The following is a 21,624-nucleotide window of genomic DNA, read 5'->3' as shown; positions in this document are numbered from 1 at the left end:
CCATGAATAAGGAAGGAATGATCAGTCCAGGAGGAGAACACAGCAGATTTTCTCTGATAAGATACATTAAAGAGTTGCTTTATTTTCATGCGTACTATTGATTTATGAACTAAAAATTAAACCGGCAGTTACTCATTAAATGTGAATTCATCTATGTAAGGGAACAGGGCACACAGCAATCCCATAATCATAAAATGAAGCAGGAGACGTCATCTGGCTATGCATGCTTCATCACGGAATGCAGGCTACCACAATCTGGACTTCCCTACAACCTTATTAAAGGTCATCTCCATAATTCATGGCCTTCCCTGATGAATCAGAGCAGAACTCTTTTTTGGTGATAAAACAGGTCTCGAGTAGTTACATGGAAAGGTTCTGGTCCTGGTGACAGAAATCCTTAAAAGGAGCTCATCAAATACTTTTCTCTAATGTCAAAAGAGGTCAATTCCACCGAGCAGATGACTATTAATGATTGTCATATCATCATAATTACTGATTTACCCCACAATTTGTTGTAAGTTAAGAAAACAGATTATAAAGACATAATCAGAATAATGAGACAACAGGGAAATTGTTATGAAGATTTACAGCTCTACGACATTGGAAAATGATGTTGGGTGGCAGTGGTCAATTAGCGCTTGAGTATAGTGTATAAATCCTAGGTGGCTCATTGAGTATCATGGGATATCAATTCAGCTGTCACAGATTAATATATGTAAATTGTTGGAAACAGGTTTTGCTTTGTGTGAAAATAATCCTATTTGTGGCCAATTTGATCTGTTCTCATATCACCTCCATAGTACAAAACATGATCAGCCATCAGTGCACGGATAATGACTCCATGGAGCAACTTGCTTAGTGCACAGTGTCTATACATTGGCATTACTGTCACACAACATTCCCGTGGGCATAAGTAGCAAAATGCTATAATATAGTAGCTTATCTGTCATTGTGTCTTCATCTCTGGAGAAAACTTTAACTGAAGATTCCCTGATACAGACTCCTATTTATCTCAGTGAGGGATTAAAAGCTTAGGTGTGACGGTTAGCTGCTCTGTGGAGGATACATCCACTCATTAACCCAGCAAGCCAGCATAATTACAGGTTGCAGGTTACATAACATGCCAACGGACAAAGGGGATGTTGCCAGGGAAGCACCTAGATGATTGGCAACCATTAAGTATCACAAACACAAATAAACCAAGGTACATCCAAACACCGGGAAATCACTGTAAAAAAATGAGCACGCATGTAAAATAAATAATAATATATAGCATATTACACTCAAAATTTATCCAATCTCATGCCTACACCAAACAAAAATGATCATTATTAATGTTCCTTGTCTGAGTGGTCATACTGACTCTTTCACTCCGTTAAAGGGGTTTTCCCACTAAACAAAGTTAATGTTAAAGTTAATTTTGATCAATAAGTTCCACAATTGGATGTGTTTAAAATAAGTGTACTTTAGAGCCATTAAAGCTTAGAGCACATAGCTGATTCTTTCTCTGAGGTAAAACATTTCCCTGCCTTTTATTTTTTTTAAAAAAAAGTGTTACCTCAAAGAAAGCATTATTTGCGATCCCATGCTGTATTATCTGTATACTTTTTTACTTCCTCCCTGCCCAGGAGCTGTGGTATAAACAGACAACGTTCCTGTACGGTCAGACACGGCCATTACACAGTACATAGCAGGGGCACATTTATAAGATTATCTCAGCACAGGAACTTTTTTTTTTTCTTTAAACACATCCAATTGTGGAACTTATTATTATTATAGGATCTATTCACAACATATAGATGGCAAGGTGGGTCAGTGGTTAGCACTGCAGTCTTGCAGCACTGGGGGCCTGAGTTGAAATCCCACCAACGACATCTGCAAGGAGTTTGTATGTTCTCCACTTGTTTTTGTGGGTTTCCGCCAGGTTCTCCGGTTTCCTCCCACACTCCAAAGATATATTGATAGGGAATTTAGATTGTGAGCCCCAATGAAAACAGTGTTGCTGATGAATGTAAAGCGCTGTGTATATAAATAAATATATATATAATAATTATTATTGTGTCCCTTGCTGTGATTTGGGCTCACACACCGATTCCACGTCTTTCGCCGCACATTACAGCTGATTTGTTCAGGCATCATGTGCCTCTAACAGCAATGAGTGGATTGGGGATCAGCCCGTTGCTGTTAACCAGTTAAATCCCACTGTCAATATCTGGTACCATGACTTAACACACATCGGCGAGGATGCACTACTCTGTACACCTCCCATAAGTAGACTAGTAAATAAAATAAACAATAAAAAAAAATTAAAAAATATGAAAAATAAAAAGACAAAAGTTCAAATCACCCCCTTTTGCCCCATTGAAAATAAAACAATAAAAAAACACATATTTGGTTTGTATGTCCAATCTATCAAAATATAAAATAAATTAATCCAATCAGGAAACAGTATAATGAAAAGAAAATAAATCCCCAGAATTATGGTTTTTTGGAAGCCGCAATAGTGCAATCAATTGCAATAAAAGATGATGAAAATATAGTATCTACCACAAAATGGTATCAACTACTAAGACCTCACACAGACCCAGATCCTGAAAAATGAGAATTTCCAAGTCTCGGAAAATGGCAGCAAAAATTACCTTTTTTTCATACCCATAGTGCTGGAGAGTACAAGGTAACTAGTCTGGTAGTATACTCACTTATACCTCAGCATTGAGACCACCACGATTCTGGTCAAGTATGCAACGTCTTTGGCAAAAAACTGGTTACAAATTCCCTTTAAGTCATGTTCTTTTATAGTCAAACTGTCTGCTGGACCCCTGTTTAATATTACAGTAGATCTGTGGTTGAATTCTTGTTAGAGTTGTGTAGACTTTTGCTTTGCCCCTAAGACTTTCATTGGGATGTACTTAGTTTTGCAAAATGGTTAAATGAATTTGTTAGGAAAATAACCTTGTGCAAAATAACAAATCTTATATGCAATCAATTGCCTACATTTGTGGCAGTATTTTGTAGTATGGTATTAGATAAAAAATGAGGATTCTGAAAGGAAACTAAAGGATTACTGATAAATCTGCTCATTTATGCTGACACTGTTTGATATGCCACACTTGTGTTCCTTCTTGAGATCCTCCTGTTTCTTTGTCATGTATTTCCTACTGTGTTTTACAGCTTTTAATACTGGAAGTGTATACATTATAATTAGTGATGAGCGAGTGTGCTCACCACTGCTCGTTACTCGCTCGAGCTTTGGGGTGTTTGGGCGCGACTCAAGTTCCGAGAATAATGGAAGTCAATGAGAAACGCGAGCATTTTTAAATTCCAGTGGCAAGCACCCTCATTCATCACTAATTATAATCATTAATAAATTTATATTTTCATTTCAATAATTTTTCTCTCTACCCATTTGTGTGTAGAGACTATTTTTGTGTTTTGTGTTAGTAATGGAGTTTGGTTAAATCGATTCAGAAGATCTGGTCCAGCAGCCACATCTGTAAGACTCCTTTCACATTGCGTTTTTCTCTACGTCCACAGGTCCCGTCAGGGCATCCGTCCGGACCGCCCCTCCCCCACTCTGCAAAGCGTGTTCCGGACGCATGCGCCCGACAGGGCCATTCACTGCTATGGAGCGCACTGCGTTAGCGTGTGCTCGGTTTTGTGACATTTTGTGCATATATACGTTTCTGCAGATGGACACCCGAACGTAGGTGGTCTACGTTAGGGTGTCCGTCTGCAGAAACGTATATGTGCAGAAAATGGCACAAAACAGAGCACACGCTAACGCAGTGCGCTCCATAGCAGTGAATGGCCCTGTCGGGCGCATGTGTCCAGAGCACGCTTTGCAAAGTGGGGGAAGTGCGGTCCGGACGGATGCCCCGACGGGACCTGTGGACTTAGAGAAAAACGCAATGTGAAAGGGGCATAATCTGTGGCCACTGGATGGGAGTCCTGAGAACCGCCTGATACCTGACAGCATCAATAGCTCCTGTTGATTAGCCAGTCTGGCATCACATCATCATTGTAGTATATATCACGCTCTCCGGGTCCCCTGCTCTGCTCCCCGGCTCACCTGCCACGCTCCCCGGCTTCCCTGCTTCGCTCCCCGGCTCCTCTGTCAGGCGTCCCCCGCTCCACGGTCTCCAGCCTCCATCGCCTGCGGTCCCCAGGCGGCCCGGTCCCTGCTCCATCAGTGACTTCGTGGTCCCAGGGACTTCTCCATTCCACTCTTTTGCACGGACTGTCCTGCTACCCGTAGTGCTCCGGCTACCGGACCCCTTGCCTTCATTAAGGTATTCGGCCCAGTGGATCCACCTCCTGGGTCTGCCCGTCCACCTGGCCCTAACAGTAAGAACAGGCCATGGATCCCGCCCAAGCACTAGCGGCCTTGCAGGAGGAACTCACACGCCAGCGTGAGACCCAGACCCGCATGCTGAACTTCATGTCTTCTGTGGACGCCCGCCTGAACATGCTGCAAGCGTCGGTCACGTCTTCGGCATCTCGAGCTTCCACTGTACAATCCACGGCCACAGCTCCCGTGGCAGCCTCCTCGGATGCTTCCAACTTCGTTTGGCCTCACCACCCCGGTACGCTGGAGATCCCAAGACCTGCAGGGGTTTCATCAATCAATGCTCTCTCCATTTCAAGCAGCTGCCGCACTTGTTTGCCTCCGACCAAGCCAAGGTCGCGTTCATGATGTCCCATCTAGAAGGAGAGGCACTGGCCTGGATGAACCCCTTGTGGGAGAAGGAGGATCCGGTGACCACCAACATCCAGGAGTTCCTGCAGGCATTTCGTGGCACCTTTGACGAGCCCGGACGCGCCTCCACGTCTGCCTCATCTCTCCTCCAGTTATGTCAGGGGACTCTGACGGTGGGCCAATATGCCATCCGTTTTCACACCTTGGCTTCGGAACTCGGGTGGAACAATGAGGCTCTAACCGCCACTTTCTGGGAAGGCCTCTCGGGTCGTATCAAAGATGAGCTGGCTGCTCGTGACGTGCCGTCCACCCTGGATGCCCTGATTGCCCTAGCGACTCGAGTGGATCTTCGCTTTCAGGAACGATCCAAAGAGGTGTCCCGTGAGAGACGTCCGATACGGCATTCCTCTCCTCCGCAGAAGCCCGCCGTACTTCAGTCAACGTCATCTGGTGTCTCCGTCCACGAGCCCATGCAGATCGACCGTTTGCGGCAGTCTGAACAACGCCGAGCAGAACGGCTCACCAAGGGCCTCTGCTTCTACTACGGAGAGGGCACACACCTTCTACGCTCCTGTCCAGAGAGGCCGGGAAACTCCAAAGCCTAGGGTTGGTAGGAGAGGCCACCCTAGGTGCTGGGATTCTCTCCGACCCGGTTACGTGGACTGTTCAAGTGACAACGGGAGAGACGCGGTTCACGGCCGAGGCGTACCTCGATTCCGGGGCAGCAGGCAATTTCATCCAGCAGGCCACGGTGGACAAGTACCAGGTGCCTGTTACTCCACTCGACAAACCCCTCGTGATTGCCTCTGTGGATGGGAGACCCCTCTCTGACACCATCTCGTGGATCACCAAGCCGGTGGAACTGCGTATCGGTGCCCTGCACACCGAGAACATCGCTCTCTATGTCCTCCCACACATGTCTCATCAAATCTTGCTGGGACTCCCCTGGTTACGGACACACGAACCCTCAGTCAGCTGGGGTACTGGTGAAATCACCCGATGGGGCTCCTCTTGCCACGAGAGCTGTCTGAAGACTGTTCAGCCCATCGGACGACCTCCGGCTCCGGAGTCCCTACCGGGACTGCCCTCGGCCTATTGGTCCTTCGCGGACGTCTTTGATAAAAAGGAGTTAGAGGTACTGCCGCCACATCGTCCTTACGATTGTGCCATCGACCTGCTCCCGGGAACTACACCACCTCGAGGACGGATATATCCGTTGTCTCCTGCCGAAACAAGGGCCATGTCTACCTACATCACAGAGAACCTGGCAAGGGGATTCATTCGGAGATCCTCCTCTCCTGCTGGAGCAGGCTTCTTCTTCGTTAAGAAGAAAGAGGGCGACCTACGCCCATGCATTGACTACCGGGGATTGAACCAAATCACCATGAAAAATAAATACCCCCTGCCGCTCATCCCCGAATTGTTTGATCGGCTTAGAGGAGCTCGTGTGTTTACCAAGTTGGATCTTCGGGGTGCCTACAACCTGGTCCGCATCCGCTCTGGGGACGAATGGAAGACCACGTTCAATACTCGCGATGGGCACTATGAATACTGTGTGATGCCCTTCGGCCTGTGTAACGCACCAGCAGTCTTTCAGGAATTGGTGAACGACGTGTTCCGGGACCTTCTCTACATCTGTGTGGTGGTGTATCTTGATGACATCCTGGTCTTTTCTCCGGACCTCCAGACCCACAGAGAGAACGTGCAGCTGGTACTACAAAGACTGAGGGAAAATCGTCTGTACGCCAAGTACGAGAAGTGTGTCTTCGAGCAGTCTTCTCTTCCCTTCCTGGGTTACGTAATCTCCGATACCGGCCTGCAGATGGATCCGGAGAAGGTTTCTTCCATTCTCAACTGGCCCCCTCCTTCTGGACTGAAGGCAATCCAACGCTTTCTGGGATTCGCAAACTATTACCGTCAGTTCATCCCTCACTTCTCTGCTCTGACTGCACCTCTCTCCGCCTTGACCAAGAAGGGGGCTAATCCAAAGGACTGGTCACCTGCGGCCGACGCCGCGTTTGGCTCTCTGAAGCGGGCATTTGCTTCCTCCCCTGTGCTCCACCGTCCGGAGTTAAACCGACAGTTCACCTTGGAGGTGGATGCCTCCTCCTCGGGAGCCGGAGCAGTGCTCATGCAGAAGTCCTCCTCCGGGAAGATGGTTACTTGCGGTTTCTTCTCCAAGAGCTTCTCAGCGCCTGAACGCAACTACACCATCGGTGACCGAGAGCTATTGGCAGTCAAACTGGCTCTGGAGGAATGGCGCTACCTTCTGGAGGGAGCAGTGTACCCCGTGATCATTTACACGGACCACAAGAACCTGGAATACCTGCGGTCCGCTCAGCGACTGAACCCACGGCAAGCCAGGTGGTCCTTGTTCTTTGCCAGGTTCGATTTCCAGCTCCATTTCCGACCTGCGGACAAGAATGTACGCGCAGATGCCTTGTCCAGGTCATTCATGCCCATGGAGCAGGAGGAGGAGACATCCCAGCCCATCATCTGCCCTAGTAAAATCATTCCGGTGGCCCCTGTCACCCTGGCCCAGATACCGCCCGGGAAGACCTATGTCTCTGAGACTGACAGGCAAAAAGTGTTGCACTGGGGCCATGCCTCGAAAACAGCTGGCCATGCTGGTCAGAAGAGAACATGGAGTACGATTGTACGTCATTACTGGTGGCCATCCCTTCTTTTGTCTCAGCCTGCTCCTCTTGTGCCAGGAACAAGACGCCCAAACATCTGCCATATGGCCGTCTTCTGCCTCTGCCTATACCCTCAGTTCCATGGCAACACATTGCAATGGACTTCATTACGGACTTGCCCCTGTCCTCCGGACACACAGTCATATGGGTCGTGGTGGATCGGTTCTCCAAAATGGCTCATTTCGTCCCTATGGCTGGACTGCCCTCAGCCCAGGAACTCGCTGACGCCTACATACAGCACATCTTCCGGTTGCATGGCTTTCCATCACACATTGTGTCCGACAGAGGAACTCAGTTCACCTCCCGCTTCTGGAGGGCTCTCTGCAAACATCTGGGAGTGACTCTGGACTTTTCTTCAGCCTACCATCCTCAGTCGAATGGCCAAGTTTAACGAGTCAATCAGATCTTGACCTCCTTCTTACGTCACTACGTCAACGCCCATCACGACGACTGGTCCACGCTTCTTCCTTGGGCTGAATTCTCCCATAACCACCACGTCAGTGAGTCCTCCTCCAGCTCTCCCTTCCATGTCGTTTACGGACTTCAGCCTTCCGTCCCATTACCTGTATCCTCTTCCTCGGATGTCCCTGCTGCTGATGCTGTAGCCCGTGACTTTGCAACAATTTGGGACTCTGTCAAGGCGTCCCTTGGACGTGCTTCCCTGCGGATGAAGAGACACGCAGACAAGAGGCGTTTGGATCCTCGTGTTTCTCTCCAGGAGATCTCGTCTGGCTTGCTTCCAAGTACGTCCGATTGAAGCTACCATCCTACAAGCTGGGTCCTCGCTACATCGGGCCGTTTAAAGTCCTCTGCAGAATAAATGAGGTCTCCTACAAGCTGCAGCTCCTGGCCACGATGAGGATACCCAACTCCTTCCACGTCTCCCTGCTCAAGCCGGTTGTCCTTGGTCCCTTCTCCGCTGCTGCCAGTTCGGCTCCTCCTCCTATCGCTGATGATGACATCTATGCGGTAAGGGATATTGTGGCCATGAAAACTGTACGGGGCCGACAGTTCTTCCTGGTGGACTGGGCAGGGTATGGTCCTGAGGATAGGTCCTGGGAACCCCGGGAGAATGTGGGTACTCCCCTGATACGTGCCTTCCTGTCCCGGTTGCGGGGAGGGGGCGTGGAGGGGGGGTACTGTCACGCTCTCCGGGTCCCCTGCTCTGCTCCCCGGCTCACCTGCCACGCTCCCCGGCTTCCCTGCTTCGCTCCCTGGCTCCTCTGTCAGGCGTCCCCCGCTCCACGGTCTCCAGCCTCCATCGCCTGCGGTCCCCAGGCGGCCCGGTCCCCGCTCCCGGCGCCCGTCGGCTAATCAGCCCCAGCCCGGCTCTCCTGCTTCCTGCTCACCGCTCCCTGCCCTGGCTTCTGGCACCCGGGCCTCGTGCATGCACATTAGGGCGCGCGCGGTCATTGACCCTCTCTTAAAGGGCCAGCGTCCACTGACAGGAAATTGAACACACAGGTACAGGGTATAAAGGGGTTAAATGTCCAAGTGGGCGGGGCCTGTTCTTCGTGTTTCCTAAGCTAGGAGTCAGGTCTCCTTGTGTCTCTGCGATATACTTACCTATCTCTCTTCTAGAGCCGCTCCTGCCTCGCCATCCGGTCCTGCCGATTCCCGAACCCCGAACGCTGACCATCTGCCATCCCGTCAGTCCGTACCATCTCTGATCCCTGTGGTGATCCATCCTCTCGCTCCATCGGTTCCGGACTCTGCCTGACAACATCTCAGCCTCCGAACCTGAGCTCCGTCACCCGGACTACCATCAGTGACTCCGTGGTCCCAGGGACTTTTCCATTCATCTCTTTTGCACGGACTGTCCTGCTACCCGTAGTGCTCCGGCTACCGGACCCCTTGCCTTCATTAAGGTGTTCGGCCCAGTGGATCCACCTCCTGGGTCTGCCCGTCCACCTGGCCCTAACAGTATACTGCAGATGTGAAGTCACGCCAGGCTGACTAATCAATAGAGGCACCTGTTAGGGCTCCCGTCCAATGGGGCTCCAGTTCAATGGCTACAGATTACTGATGTGATCATTGGACTTGGTCATTCAAATCAGTTCACTCCAACTTTAGTTACAGCCTTACCTCCATTTTTTTCTTTATGGACTAATAATAAGCGTAAAGCATTTACATTCTTTTATTATTTGTTTCTTTATTATCCACATGCATTTTGATTTGTTACCGGTTGTAAAGCTAAATGCTGGTTCAGGCTCCGGTCTTGTACTGGGATTTCATCAGGAATGGTGATTTCACATTTACTGATATCTTCTGGGATGTATGCAAGATCGGTAGATATCATGCACCTGCCAATTGTACATACGTCCAGGGGGTCACTGTTTTCAAGATGGATCTACTGCTGGGACCCACATTAGAACCACTAATGAGCAAGTGACTAAAATAGATTAACCATGGTACCTGTAAAGGGGAGAGATATACAGTTAGGTCCAGAAATATTTGGACAGTGACACAAGTTTTGTTATTTTAGCTGTTTACAAAAACATGTTCAGAAATACAATTATATATATAATATGGGCTGAAAGTGCACACTCCCAGCTGCAATATGAGAGTTTTCACATCCAAATCGGAGAAAGGGTTTAGGAATCATAGCTCTGTAATGCATAGCCTCCTCTTTTTCAAGGGACCAAAAGTAATTGGACAAGGGACTCTAAGGGCTGCAATTAACTCTGAAGGCGTCTCCCTCGTTAACCTGTAATCAATGAAGTAGTTAAAAGGTCTGGGGTTGATTACAGGTGTGTGGTTTTGCATTTGGAAGCTGTTGCTGTGACGAGACAACATGCGGTCTAAGGAACTCTCAATTGAGGTGAAGCAGAACATCCTGAGGCTGAAAAAAAAGAAAAAATCCATCAGAGAAATAGCAGACATGCTTGGAGTAGCAAAATCAACAGTCGGGTACATTCTGAGAAAAAAGGAATTGACTGGTGAGCTTGGGAACTCAAAAAGGCCTGGGCGTCCACGGATGACAACAGTGGTGGATGATCGCCTCATACTTTCTTTGGTGAAGAAGAACCCGTTCACAACATCAACTGAAGTCCAGAACACTCTCAGTGAAGTAGGTGTATCTGTCTCTAAGTCAACAGTAAAGAGAAGACTCCATGAAAGTAAATACAAAGGGTTCACATCTAGATGCAAACCATTCATCAATTCCAAAAATAGACAGGCCAGAGTTAAATTTACTGAAAAACACCTCATGAAGCCAGCTCAGTTCTGGAAAAGTATTCTATGGACAGATGAGACCAAGATCAACCTGTACCAGAATGATGGGAAGAAAAAAATTTGGAGAAGAAAGGGAACGGCACATGATCCAAGGCATACCACATCTGTAAAACATGGTGGAGGCAACGTGATGGCATGGGCATGCATGGCTTTCAATGGCACTGGGTCACTTGTGTTTATTGATGACATAACAGCAGACAAGAGTAGCCGGATGAATTCTGAAGTGTACCGGGATATACTTTCAGCCCAGATTCAGCCAAATGCCGCAAAGTTGATCGGACGACGCTTCATAGTACAGATGGACAATGACCCCAAGCATACAGCCAAAGCTACCCAGGAGTTCATGAGTGCAAAAAAGTGGAACATTCTGCAATGGCCAAGTCAATCACCAGATCTTAACCCAATTGAGCATGCATTTCACTTGCGAAAAACAAAAAACCTCAATTTCAATTAAAATTAAACTTTTATTGATATATTTTAAAATTTAGACACCCATTAATAGTGAACACACAAAGGGCATAGATGATGAAGGGGAGGAGCTAAATATATGGGGTCCCTATAGCACCCTATGGGACCTTGATCCTACCTACCAACGGAGGGTATGACGCCGTAACTGTTTTGGGCGCCCCCGTTCCACGTCGGCTCACCCTCTAGTTGCCCTGGATAGTTAGTGAATTAAAATAGTAATTACACTACGGATGGCCATACAATAGGACTAGAATATATTAAGTACAAAGTGCTCATGTAATCACACTGTCTGATAGATAACAGCTTCCTATCAGGAAAACCAGGACAAAAAAAATTCAAAAATTAAGCCCCAATATAGGTAGGCTTCTGCAGAAAAATTAGTCCATAGTACATGATCCAATACAAATTAGTACATGGTACAACAAAGTGCTCATATAATCACACTGTCTGATAGATAACAGCTTCCTATCAGGAAAACCAGGACAAAAAAATTTAAATATTAAGCCCCAGTATAGGCAGGCTTCTGCAGAAAAATTAGTCCATAGTACATGATCCAGTACAAATTAGTACATAGTACATAATACACAATCTACATTAACATAATGGAGGAACACATTAACATAATGGAAACTTCAGTTCCATCTGTCAGTTTTTCCTCCCCTGTCCCAGTGTGATATAGTATGGTATGGCAATCACACATGGATAAACTTTTACACAATCATAATTGCACAGATTTGCACTGCATAAACCGATGCTAATACATGTAATGCAATGCCTGAGGGCAATCATGCAGATGATTCTTATAGAGCAGGAAAAAAAAAGGGGTATAGATAACCCCACAGGGAAGAAAAGAATGGTTACTTCCCTTTTAGCAGCATGCTCTGTATCGCCTCTACGCGTTTCCCCTTTCCATGATATAAGGATCTTCAGGAGGCTGGAGGATTGCAGTTATCAGATGTGAATGTAGGAGTAATCCATGGCTGTGTGCACAGATCACAGGATCAATTGAAATTGAGGTTTTTTGTTTTTCGTATATTGAACTCAATTGGTCCTATTGTATACGGTTTTTTCATGCATTTCACTTGCTCAAATCCAGACTTAAGACGGAAAGACCCACAAACAAGCAAGACCTGAAGGCTGCGGCTGTAAAGGCCTGGCAAAGCATTAAGGAGTAAACCCAGCGTTTGGTGATGTCCATGGGTTCCAGACTTAAGGCAGTGATTGCCTCCAAAGGATTCGCAACAAAATATTGAAAATAAAAAATTTTTTTTTGGGTTTGGTTTATTTGTCCAATTACTTTTGACCTCCTAAAATGTGGAGTGTTTGTAAAGAAATGTGTACAATTCCTACAATTTCTATCAGATATTTTTGTTCAAACCTTCAAATTAAACGATACAATCTGCACTTGAATTCTGTTGTAGAGGTTTCATTTCAAATCCAATGTGGTGGCATGCAGAGCCCAACTCGCGAAAATTGTGTCACTGTCCAAATATTTCTGGACCTAACTGTATTTCACTGAAAATGAACAGTCATTTCTTGAAATTGATTTGTTGGAAGCAGTAAAATGATCCGGTGCCAGATTGTGATAGCTCGGCGAGAGTCTGGCATAATGAAAACAGTAGGTCTTGTGACGCTTTTCTGGTATATAGGGGTTAGTAGGTATTAAAATTGTTTAAAAAAAAAACAACTGAAAAACCATTGAGAAGATCATGGGTTCCTCAAGTCTCAATGACTCTTGTGGGGAGTTAATGCTGGCTACAGCGGTGTCAGGACACACATTACTTTACATAGCCACAGCCAAACTGACTGTCAAAACTGACTTTTGTCCAATGAGAAAAGGGTGTACAATGGACACCAGAGCATCAGAAATGAACCATGTGGCCTTACAAATAGATGGTATAGTCCAATTCAACACATATTTTATTATACTGTAGTTTGTGTCTATCTGTCTGTCTGATGCTATAGACCAGAGGTCCCCATCCTTTCTGACCATGAGAGCCACATTCAGCTCTGAGACAGGGTCGTGAGCCACATGCCATGCAGCTGCCACCCCCTCACAGTAGTGACACGCAGAGCCCCCATTACCAGTATAATGACAGGCAAAGCATTTCCACAGTAATCACACAGAAGCAGTATACCAAGATCCAGGAGTTTCCACAATATCCCCATTTAGATTTGCTCTTTTGTATGTGGCTACTCACATTATTCACCACCTGGAGACTTGGTCTTCATAGCTATTTGCTAGACCTGGTGCTAATGTACCAAGCTTGAAGACAGCCGCAAGCCACACATCATGGACCCGCGAGCCACATATGACTTCCGAGCTACAGGTTGGGGACCCCTGCTATAGACTATATTCTTTTGGTAAACCTTGGATTCTAGCAATCGTTACATGTTACTTTGACTTGAACACCTCTATATAAACATTGTTCTAAACCAAGCATGTTAAATAAATGCTGAGTTAAAAAAGGTTACATACCTATTTCCAACAGCGTCCAGGGCTATGCATGTGATGGCAGAGTGACCATGAGCAGCTTGTACTTCACCCAAAAGCTGCCCAGTCATGAGATCCCATGTCCTCAATTCCTACATCAAAGGCACACAAATATTATCTCTGTTTAGAAGATATAATCCATTGTGATTATAATAGGTTTGTATAGTCTTTTAAGAAAGGTAACATCCTATTTCAAAGTAGAAACAATAATCCATAATCAATAAGTGGCACACATTTATGCATTTTTTTTAATTTTATAGTCCTTCTTTGGGCAGTACATATTTTTTTTAGAAGAGTACCCTGAAATTGGTGTTCTTAAAATGGGATGTCCCATTATTGCTAATCTGCAGGAAATCCTTGCAACAAAAGGTTACCTTCCCTGCAGCACCCCCAATGGTGAAATGATGTACTGTCCGACCTATTCATGTCACTTCTGAAAAAGGGTAACGTAAGTTGGCTAAAATTAGAAACTCCTTTAAATTGTGCGTTTAAATCCATTACAGGTTGTATATTAATATCAGAAAAGGTAAACATAAAATATAGAAACCATGTAGAAAAATGTGACCAGTAGAAATATCCCAGTAGGAATACTTACTGATCCTTCAGAGCAACTAATTATCTTCTGAGATAGCTGGTTATACAGACAGCTGGTGACCGGCTCACTATGGGAGACAGACGGTGGTCCATGGAGAATGCCACTAACGTACAAGAAGAAAAACAGCCTTACTGACTTTGACAATATGTTATAGATTACATTTGAGCAGAATGACAGGAATCATGTAGTGATCATGTAAAATGGTAATATACAGTGGATATAGAAAGTCTACAGACCACTGTAAAAATGCCAAGTTTCTGGCCACTCTATGGAGTGTACGGCCTATTGTGGTCGTATGGACAGATACTACAGTCTCTGCTTGGGAACTCTGCAACTTTTTCAGGGTTACCTTTGGTCTCTCTGCTGCGTCTCTGATTAATGCTGTCCTTGCCCAGGCTCAGTTTTGGTGGGTGGCCCTCTCTTGGCAGGTTTGTTGTGGTACCATCTTCTTTCCATATGATGATAATGGATTTGTTGATGCTCCGGGGGATCATCAGGGATTAAGATATTTTTTACAACCAAACCCTGAAGACTAATTTACATGCTGCGACATCGCTAGCGATCTTGTTAGCGATGTGAAATTCTAGATCGTAAGTGCGATCTTTTGAGGTCGCACATGCGCAAAATGACCTATGTGTGATCTCGAAAGATCGCACTTGCTAGCTAGAATTTCACATCGCTAACGAGATCGCTAGCGATGTCGTAGCATGTAAAGTACCCTTGACTTGTACTTCTTAACAACTTACAACTTTGTCTCTGACTTGTTTGGAGATCTCTTTGGTCTTCATGGTGTTTTTTGATTAGTGTTGACTATTACCTAATGATGTTTCAGCCTCTGTGGCCTTTCAGAAAATCTATGTATATACTGACAGATCACGGGACGCTTAGATTGCACACAGGTGGACTTCCCATCACTAAGCATGTGACTTATAAAGGCAATTGCATGCACCAGAAGTTTTTAAGGGCTTCATAGCAAAAGGGGTGAATACATATCCAATTGTAGTTATTTTTTTCCCATAAAAGTAATTTTTGCCTATATTTTTCTCCTTTTACTTCTCCAACTTAGACTATTTGGTTCTGATGGATCACACACAAATGAGGTTACATTTAAACACACATTGTAATGTAACCAAATAGGTAAAAAGCCAAGGGGATGAATACTTTTGTAAGACACTGTATATGTATACACATCAGGACATTACATTATGCCAATTATACAGTGCAAGAAACCTCACACAATCCCCCAGCCTGAGTGGTAAAAACAGTACATCATTAAAAAACCCACTATATCATATGAAAGAGTAAGGCCCTGTGCGCACTGGAAAATGGAATTTTCTCAAGAAAATTCCGCAGGTATTCAAAAATTACCGCACCCGCGGTAAAAAACCGCGGCAAACCGCACCCGAAAACCGCATGCAGTTTGCCGCGGTTTGCTGCGGTTTTACCGCGGTATTGTTCGCGGTATTGCCGCAGTTTTGCCGCGTGCGGGTTGGTATGTGCTTTATTGCATTCAATGCAATAAAGCACATTGAAAAAAAAAAAGAAAAAGTCATTTCATTCTGAGATAGAGGAATAGACAGAAGAATAGATAGATAGACAGACAGAGGGATAGATAGAGGGATAGACAGAGTCCCTGTGAGCACACTCTGCATTTCTCACGGTCGGCAGTGAGTTGACATTACCGGCCGTGGGAAATGCCCTGGAGTTACCTCTGCTGTCTCGCTGCGAGGCTGCATTCAGCAGTGTCTGTGTCAGTCGCAGCTGGATGCAAGCATCGCAGGACGCTGGAGCTGTGGATTACGTCGGAGCTTTGTTTCGGGAGGGGTTAATAAAAGGGTGAACGAGGAGGCTTTTTTGTGTTTTATTTAAAATAAAGGATTTTTCGGTGTTTGTTTTTTCACTTTACTTACGGGTTGATCATGTCAGCTGTCACATAGACGCTGCCATGATCAAGCCTGGAGTTAATGGCGGCGATCTGCCGCCATTAACTCCTTACATTACCTTGATTGCCACTGCATCACGGCAACAAGAAGAGCCGGGGACACTCCGGTACTGCCGCATAATGCATGCGACAGTCCCGGGGCAGCTGCGGCTGATATTCTCGGCTGCGGGAGGTTGGAGGGAGGTGGGGGACATTAACCCTGCCCCTTGCCCTCCCCAGCCTGAGAATACCGGGCCGCCGCTGTGTGCTTACCTCGGCTGGACGGTAAAAATACAGCGGAGCCCACGTGTTTTGTTTTCTATATTTCCGTTTGCTTTCTATGTGTGTTCTATGTGTCTATGTCTGTGATGTCTGTGTGTGTCTTTGATCTGTGTGTGTGTGTGTTTACTCTCTGCTCCGCTTCCTCTTCCTGTCATAATGACATCACTTCCCTGCAAAACCGCAGGCAAGCGATGTACATTACCGCAGGTAAACCGCGAAATGCCGCAGGGAATAACGCAGTGAACCGCACAGAATTTGCTGCCTGCGTTATTCCCTGTGGGATTTCACGATTACATTGGAGTCAATGGAGTGAAATCCCACAGCGATGTGCGGAAAATAATTGACATGCAATTGTTTTTGCTGCGGGAATCCCGCAGCAAAACATGCAGCTGTCAAAATCCGCCTAGTGCGCACAGGATTTTTTTTTCCCATAGGATTTGCTGGCGATTCACTGCAGAGATGTTCTGAACATTTTCTGCAGCGAAACATGCTGCAAATCTTCAGAAAATCAGCGGCAAAATCTGGTAAGTGCGCACAGGGCCTAAAGCGGGGTTTACACGCTGCGACATCGCTAGCATCGGCTAGCGATGTCGAGCGCAATAGCACCCGCCCCGTCATACGTGCGATATTGTGTGATCGCTGCCGTAGCGAACATTATCGCTACGGCAGCGTCACACGCACATACCTGTGCAGCGACGTCGCTATGACCGCCGAACAATCCCTCCCTCAAGGGGGAGGTGCGTTCGGCGTCATAACGACGTCACTGCGGCGTCACTAAGCGGCCGGCCAATAGAAGCGTAGAGGCGGAGATGAGCGGGACGTAACATCCTGCCCATCTCCTTCCTTCCGCATTGCCGGTGGAGGCAGGTAAGGAGATGTTCGTCGCTCCTGCGGTGTCACACATAAGCGATGTGTGCTGCCGCAGGAACGACAAACAACATCGCTAATATGCAATTAACAATTTTTTGATTCAGGACGACCTCTCCGTGGCGAACGATTTTGGCCACTTTTGCGATCGACTAAGGTCGCTAGTACGTGTCACATGCTGCGATGTCATTAACATTGCCGGATGTGCGTCACAAACACCGTGACCCCGACGGTAATACGTTAACGATATCATAGCGTGTAAAGCCCGCTTAAATCTCATTTTACTTGTCCAAGCATTTGACCTTCACGTCCATGTTTTTTTTTTGTTTTTACTTCTGGGTGCTGAGCTACTGTATTGAAATCCCTGACGTGCTTTTGTACCGCCCCTGAGCCACTCAGAGCACTACTAGAAATTGCATCCTCACGGGGACGCAGGGCCTACCCCAGGGACCTGGAACACCAGTGCAAGCAACACCTAGACACACCAAAATCCTAGTTACCACTCCACAGGGGTAACTGGTTAGTCAAATACAAGAGGATGGCCACCTAGAGGGCGGAGCCAGACCAGAGGACTAGACAACCTGGTGGGAGGGGATAGCAGTCAGTCTACAGAAGTCAGTTGAGTAGGAGTAGTGAAAGTGGAAAGACGTGCCTAGAGCTGGGTCGTGTAACGGTGGCCCGGGGGCACAGGAGAGTAGTCACCAGGGCAGGTACACCCGAGTACCGCTGGGACCAGAGCACTGACAGGGCACAGGGCCCTAGGTTAGGCGACAGTTTCAGATGGCCAGGTAAATACCTGCACAGTGATGGGACCTTCACGGACCTCACTGATCCACAGATCCTGGTGCATCAGCAGTAAAGCAAGGATCAGAGTTTGGGACACAGACCAGCCCTACAGGGTCCACACTGCCCGCCGTACGGAGAAGGAGACTGCCACCAAAAAGGGACAGTCGGGCCCCAAACGCTCCATGCTAGGGGGACCTAAGCACACTGAGGGTGCTGGGGACAGAAAAACCAAGTCATCAACTGGTACTGGAAATACAGGGACCTGAACCAGCCATCCAAGGGTCAAAAGTGAGTAGAGACTGTTAACTACAACCCACGGTGTGGCCTCTCTTATTGTTGGGTCATTCCGTGTCAAGTGGACCAGTGGTCCCCACTCGACGTTCTCCGATTTTGCTGAAAATTTATAAGGATGTACATGTATGTTTGAAAAGAGGTTCTGTAAATTTTTAGGGCCAGATCTCAAATATATTGGGCACTGTTGACCTTTCACTGGAGGCCCCCCCCAAGGCTGCGGCTTCAGCTAAGAGGATTTTGCAAACTTTGGCACATAGCAATTAGAGTTCTATACTGGCTATGATGCTGAAATTTGGCATACTAGCTCAACTTTTGCTGCTAAACGCGATAAAATTATTACCGGCTATGACAAAACAATATTTCGGCCGCAATTTTGTGTCAAAGTAGCTTGCAAAACGCCTCGCATAAAATTTATGCCAAACTTTGCCCATATATAACTCAAGACCAAAAACCAATAGGAACTGGTGCTTTACCCTGTACAACAAACATCTTCATGACTTTGCATTGCTGCAATATCACGGTCAAAGCATATGTATTTGTGGAAATATTCACACCCACATATGATGACAAACTTAAAAAAAACGAATTTTACCTATTTTTAGGTCAAATTTCCCAAAAAGGGTACCCCTAAAATATATTAATTCTGTTATCATTTGAAAGAGCACATTTTTCTCTACAAGGATCATTGGGGGTGTTTTGGAGTCTCTCCATTTAAGAAAAGAAAAATGCCACTGAACATGGTGTTATGTATGCACGTAATGCATTGATTTTGTGTTTGATTTTCAGATTCTTATCACGTTACAGAGTTGTATTGTTGCTAGCAATGTCTATTATAATCAAAAACCTATAAACCTATTGACTATTGTTACATTTTAATGCATATATTATTTATTTTTTAGTGATGGAGAATGAAATTGATGACAAAAAGATTTGCATTTCAAGGGTGTCAAATGACCCTTCATCTTTCATTGCCCATGTAGATGGATCTGTCAGATCAGAAATGCCTTTTGTGCCGATTGCAAACCTCCAGCCAGGGCAATACATTGCCTGCATTTACGATAGGAACTGGTGGATTGGAAATATTTCTGAAATTTCAGTCGACGACCATGATGCATTAATACATTTTATGCATCCTCATGGACCAGCTAGCTTCTTTCACTGGCCTGTGAGAAATGATACATGCTGGATTCCCGAGCAGTCGATCATTGCAATAATTCCAGCACCAGCTGCAACAGCAATGGGCCGACAATACAGCTTCTCTGAACCCATTATGTTGCAAATTCAGCAACAATTCCAGACCACTTACTTAGACTGAACATTATGGCTTGGGAACCAACAAAAGATACCCAATATTAGGCTTGGGATCCTAGGCAAAGACACCCACCCTCAGGCTTTGGAACCTGCGATAAAGAGACCGCCAGCGGCTGGCCTTGCACGGCTATCGGCCATGGCTCCTAGGCGATGGGGCTGCCAATTCTCGAAAGACAGCATTATTACAATTCTTAATAGGATTATAATACCAATTCTTAGGGAATTGGTTGTGGTATAACCACCATGGACCAACGCAAGGGTTTGAATAGTGCAGTTAGCATTCATTGCGTATTAATAAATAACACCATGTTCAGTGGCATTTTTCTTTTCTTAAATGGAGAGACTCCAAAAAAAAACCCAATGATCCTTGTAGAGAAAAATGTGCTCTTTCAAATGATAACAGAATTAATATATTTTAGGGGTACCCTTTTTGGGAAATTTGACCTAAAAATAGGTAAAATTCGGTTTTGTTAAGTTTGTCATCATATGTGGGTGTAAATAGTTCCACAAATACATATGCTTTGACCGTGATATTGCAGCAATGCAAAGTCATGAAGATGTTTGTTGTACAGGGTAAAGCACCAGTTCCTATTGGTTTTTGGTCTTGAGTTATATATGGGCAAAGTTTGGCATAAATTTTATGCAAGGCGTTTTGCAAGCTACCTTGACACAAAATTGCGGCCGAAATATTGTTTTGTCATAGCCGGTAATAATTTTATCGCGTTTAGCAGCAAAAGTTGAGCTAGTATGCCAAATTTCAGCATCATAGCCAGCATAGAACTCTAATGGCTATGTGCCAAAGTTTGCAAAATCCTCTTAGCTGAAGCCGCAGGCTTGGGGGGGGCCTCCAGTGAAAGGTCAACAGTGCCCAATATATTTGAGATCTGGCCCTAAAAATTTACAGAACCTCTTTTCAAACATACATGTACATCCTTATAAATTTCCAGCAAAATCGGAGAACGTCGAGTGGGGACGATTTTTAAAACTGGTCCACTTGACACGGAATGACCCTGTTCCATCATACATCTCCCAGGCTCAGCCCTACTTCAGGAGGGCCTACTACCACAGCTGCCATTACCAACAGCCCTGGGGGATAATCAACTCAGCAACGGCGGTTCCACAATCTTAACCGCAACTCGCAGGGGCGTCACACAAATGATTTTAATCTCCCCTGTAAATACTCCCCATTAAAAAGCACCCAGGGCATGGGACCGGGCAACAGCCACCAAAGTGACATTTCCCAGTTGTATATTGCCCGGAACCGAGTACCCCATTCCCTGGGCGACACAATTTATTTTTTACAAGGTTGTATTTGACATAAACTAAAGAGTATATGTCTTGCTCTATCCGTGAGATATACGTGTTCAACATATTAAGGGATAACTGTCAAAAACAAAAAGATAAGTGAGAGTCCCATCATCAGTGTATATTGTACATAATGGAGGGATACATACGCTTCTTGTAGCTGCAATACAGAAAGGTAATCTGTTGCAATGTAGAGTGCTCGGAGATGATGTGAAAAGTAGCAAGCAGCAATATCTCCTCTAATCTGGCTTGCTTTGGATATTACATGGATCAGACAAGTGTGATTTTCGATGTCCCATACCTGTTAAATATGAGGATATATAATCGTCAGTATTACATATGCTATTCATATAAGTTTTTATTCATCTCACAGAAATATCATCTAACTAAATGATCTGAGAGAATCTAACAAATATGCTAAATCTAAAAAGACATGGCACAATTAAAAAAAGATGGCCTTCATAAAAGTGTACAGGATTTACCCCAAGAAGGTATAGAAAGTGCTTTATCAGCCTCCTAACACTGAATAATGCCCACAGCAGTGTTACGGACATCGCAATGTGTGCAGAGAGGAGGAGAAGAGCTTCTTGCCCTCCCTGTGCACCCTGCACACATGGGGATATCAGTCCCTCTGCTTTGGGCATTATTCAGTGTTATGAGGCTGATAACATGCAG

General features: G+C 45.7%; 1 protein-coding gene across 7 annotated transcripts in view; it reads right to left on the bottom strand.

Annotated features, from left to right (window-relative positions):
* Window positions 1-21,624, bottom strand: part of LOC142291527 (cilia- and flagella-associated protein 337-like) — a 74,307-nt gene that overhangs the window by 20,956 nt on the left and 31,727 nt on the right. For all 7 annotated transcript variants that reach the window (XM_075336135.1, XM_075336116.1, XM_075336151.1 and 4 more), the window contains 3 exons: window positions 21,099-21,250; window positions 14,184-14,286; window positions 13,574-13,680 (listed from right to left, as the gene is read on the bottom strand). In XM_075336135.1, coding sequence (XP_075192250.1) covers window positions 13,574-13,680; window positions 14,184-14,286; window positions 21,099-21,250 — 362 coding nt within the window. The remainder of the gene's footprint in view (window positions 1-13,573; window positions 13,681-14,183; window positions 14,287-21,098; window positions 21,251-21,624) is intronic.

Source organism: Anomaloglossus baeobatrachus, chromosome 1 (genome assembly GCF_048569485.1).
Source record: "Anomaloglossus baeobatrachus isolate aAnoBae1 chromosome 1, aAnoBae1.hap1, whole genome shotgun sequence".
Classification (NCBI taxonomy): domain Eukaryota; kingdom Metazoa; phylum Chordata; class Amphibia; order Anura; family Aromobatidae; genus Anomaloglossus; species Anomaloglossus baeobatrachus.
Note: the sequence above shows the minus strand (reverse complement) of the source record. Positions and strands in the feature narration are given on the sequence as shown.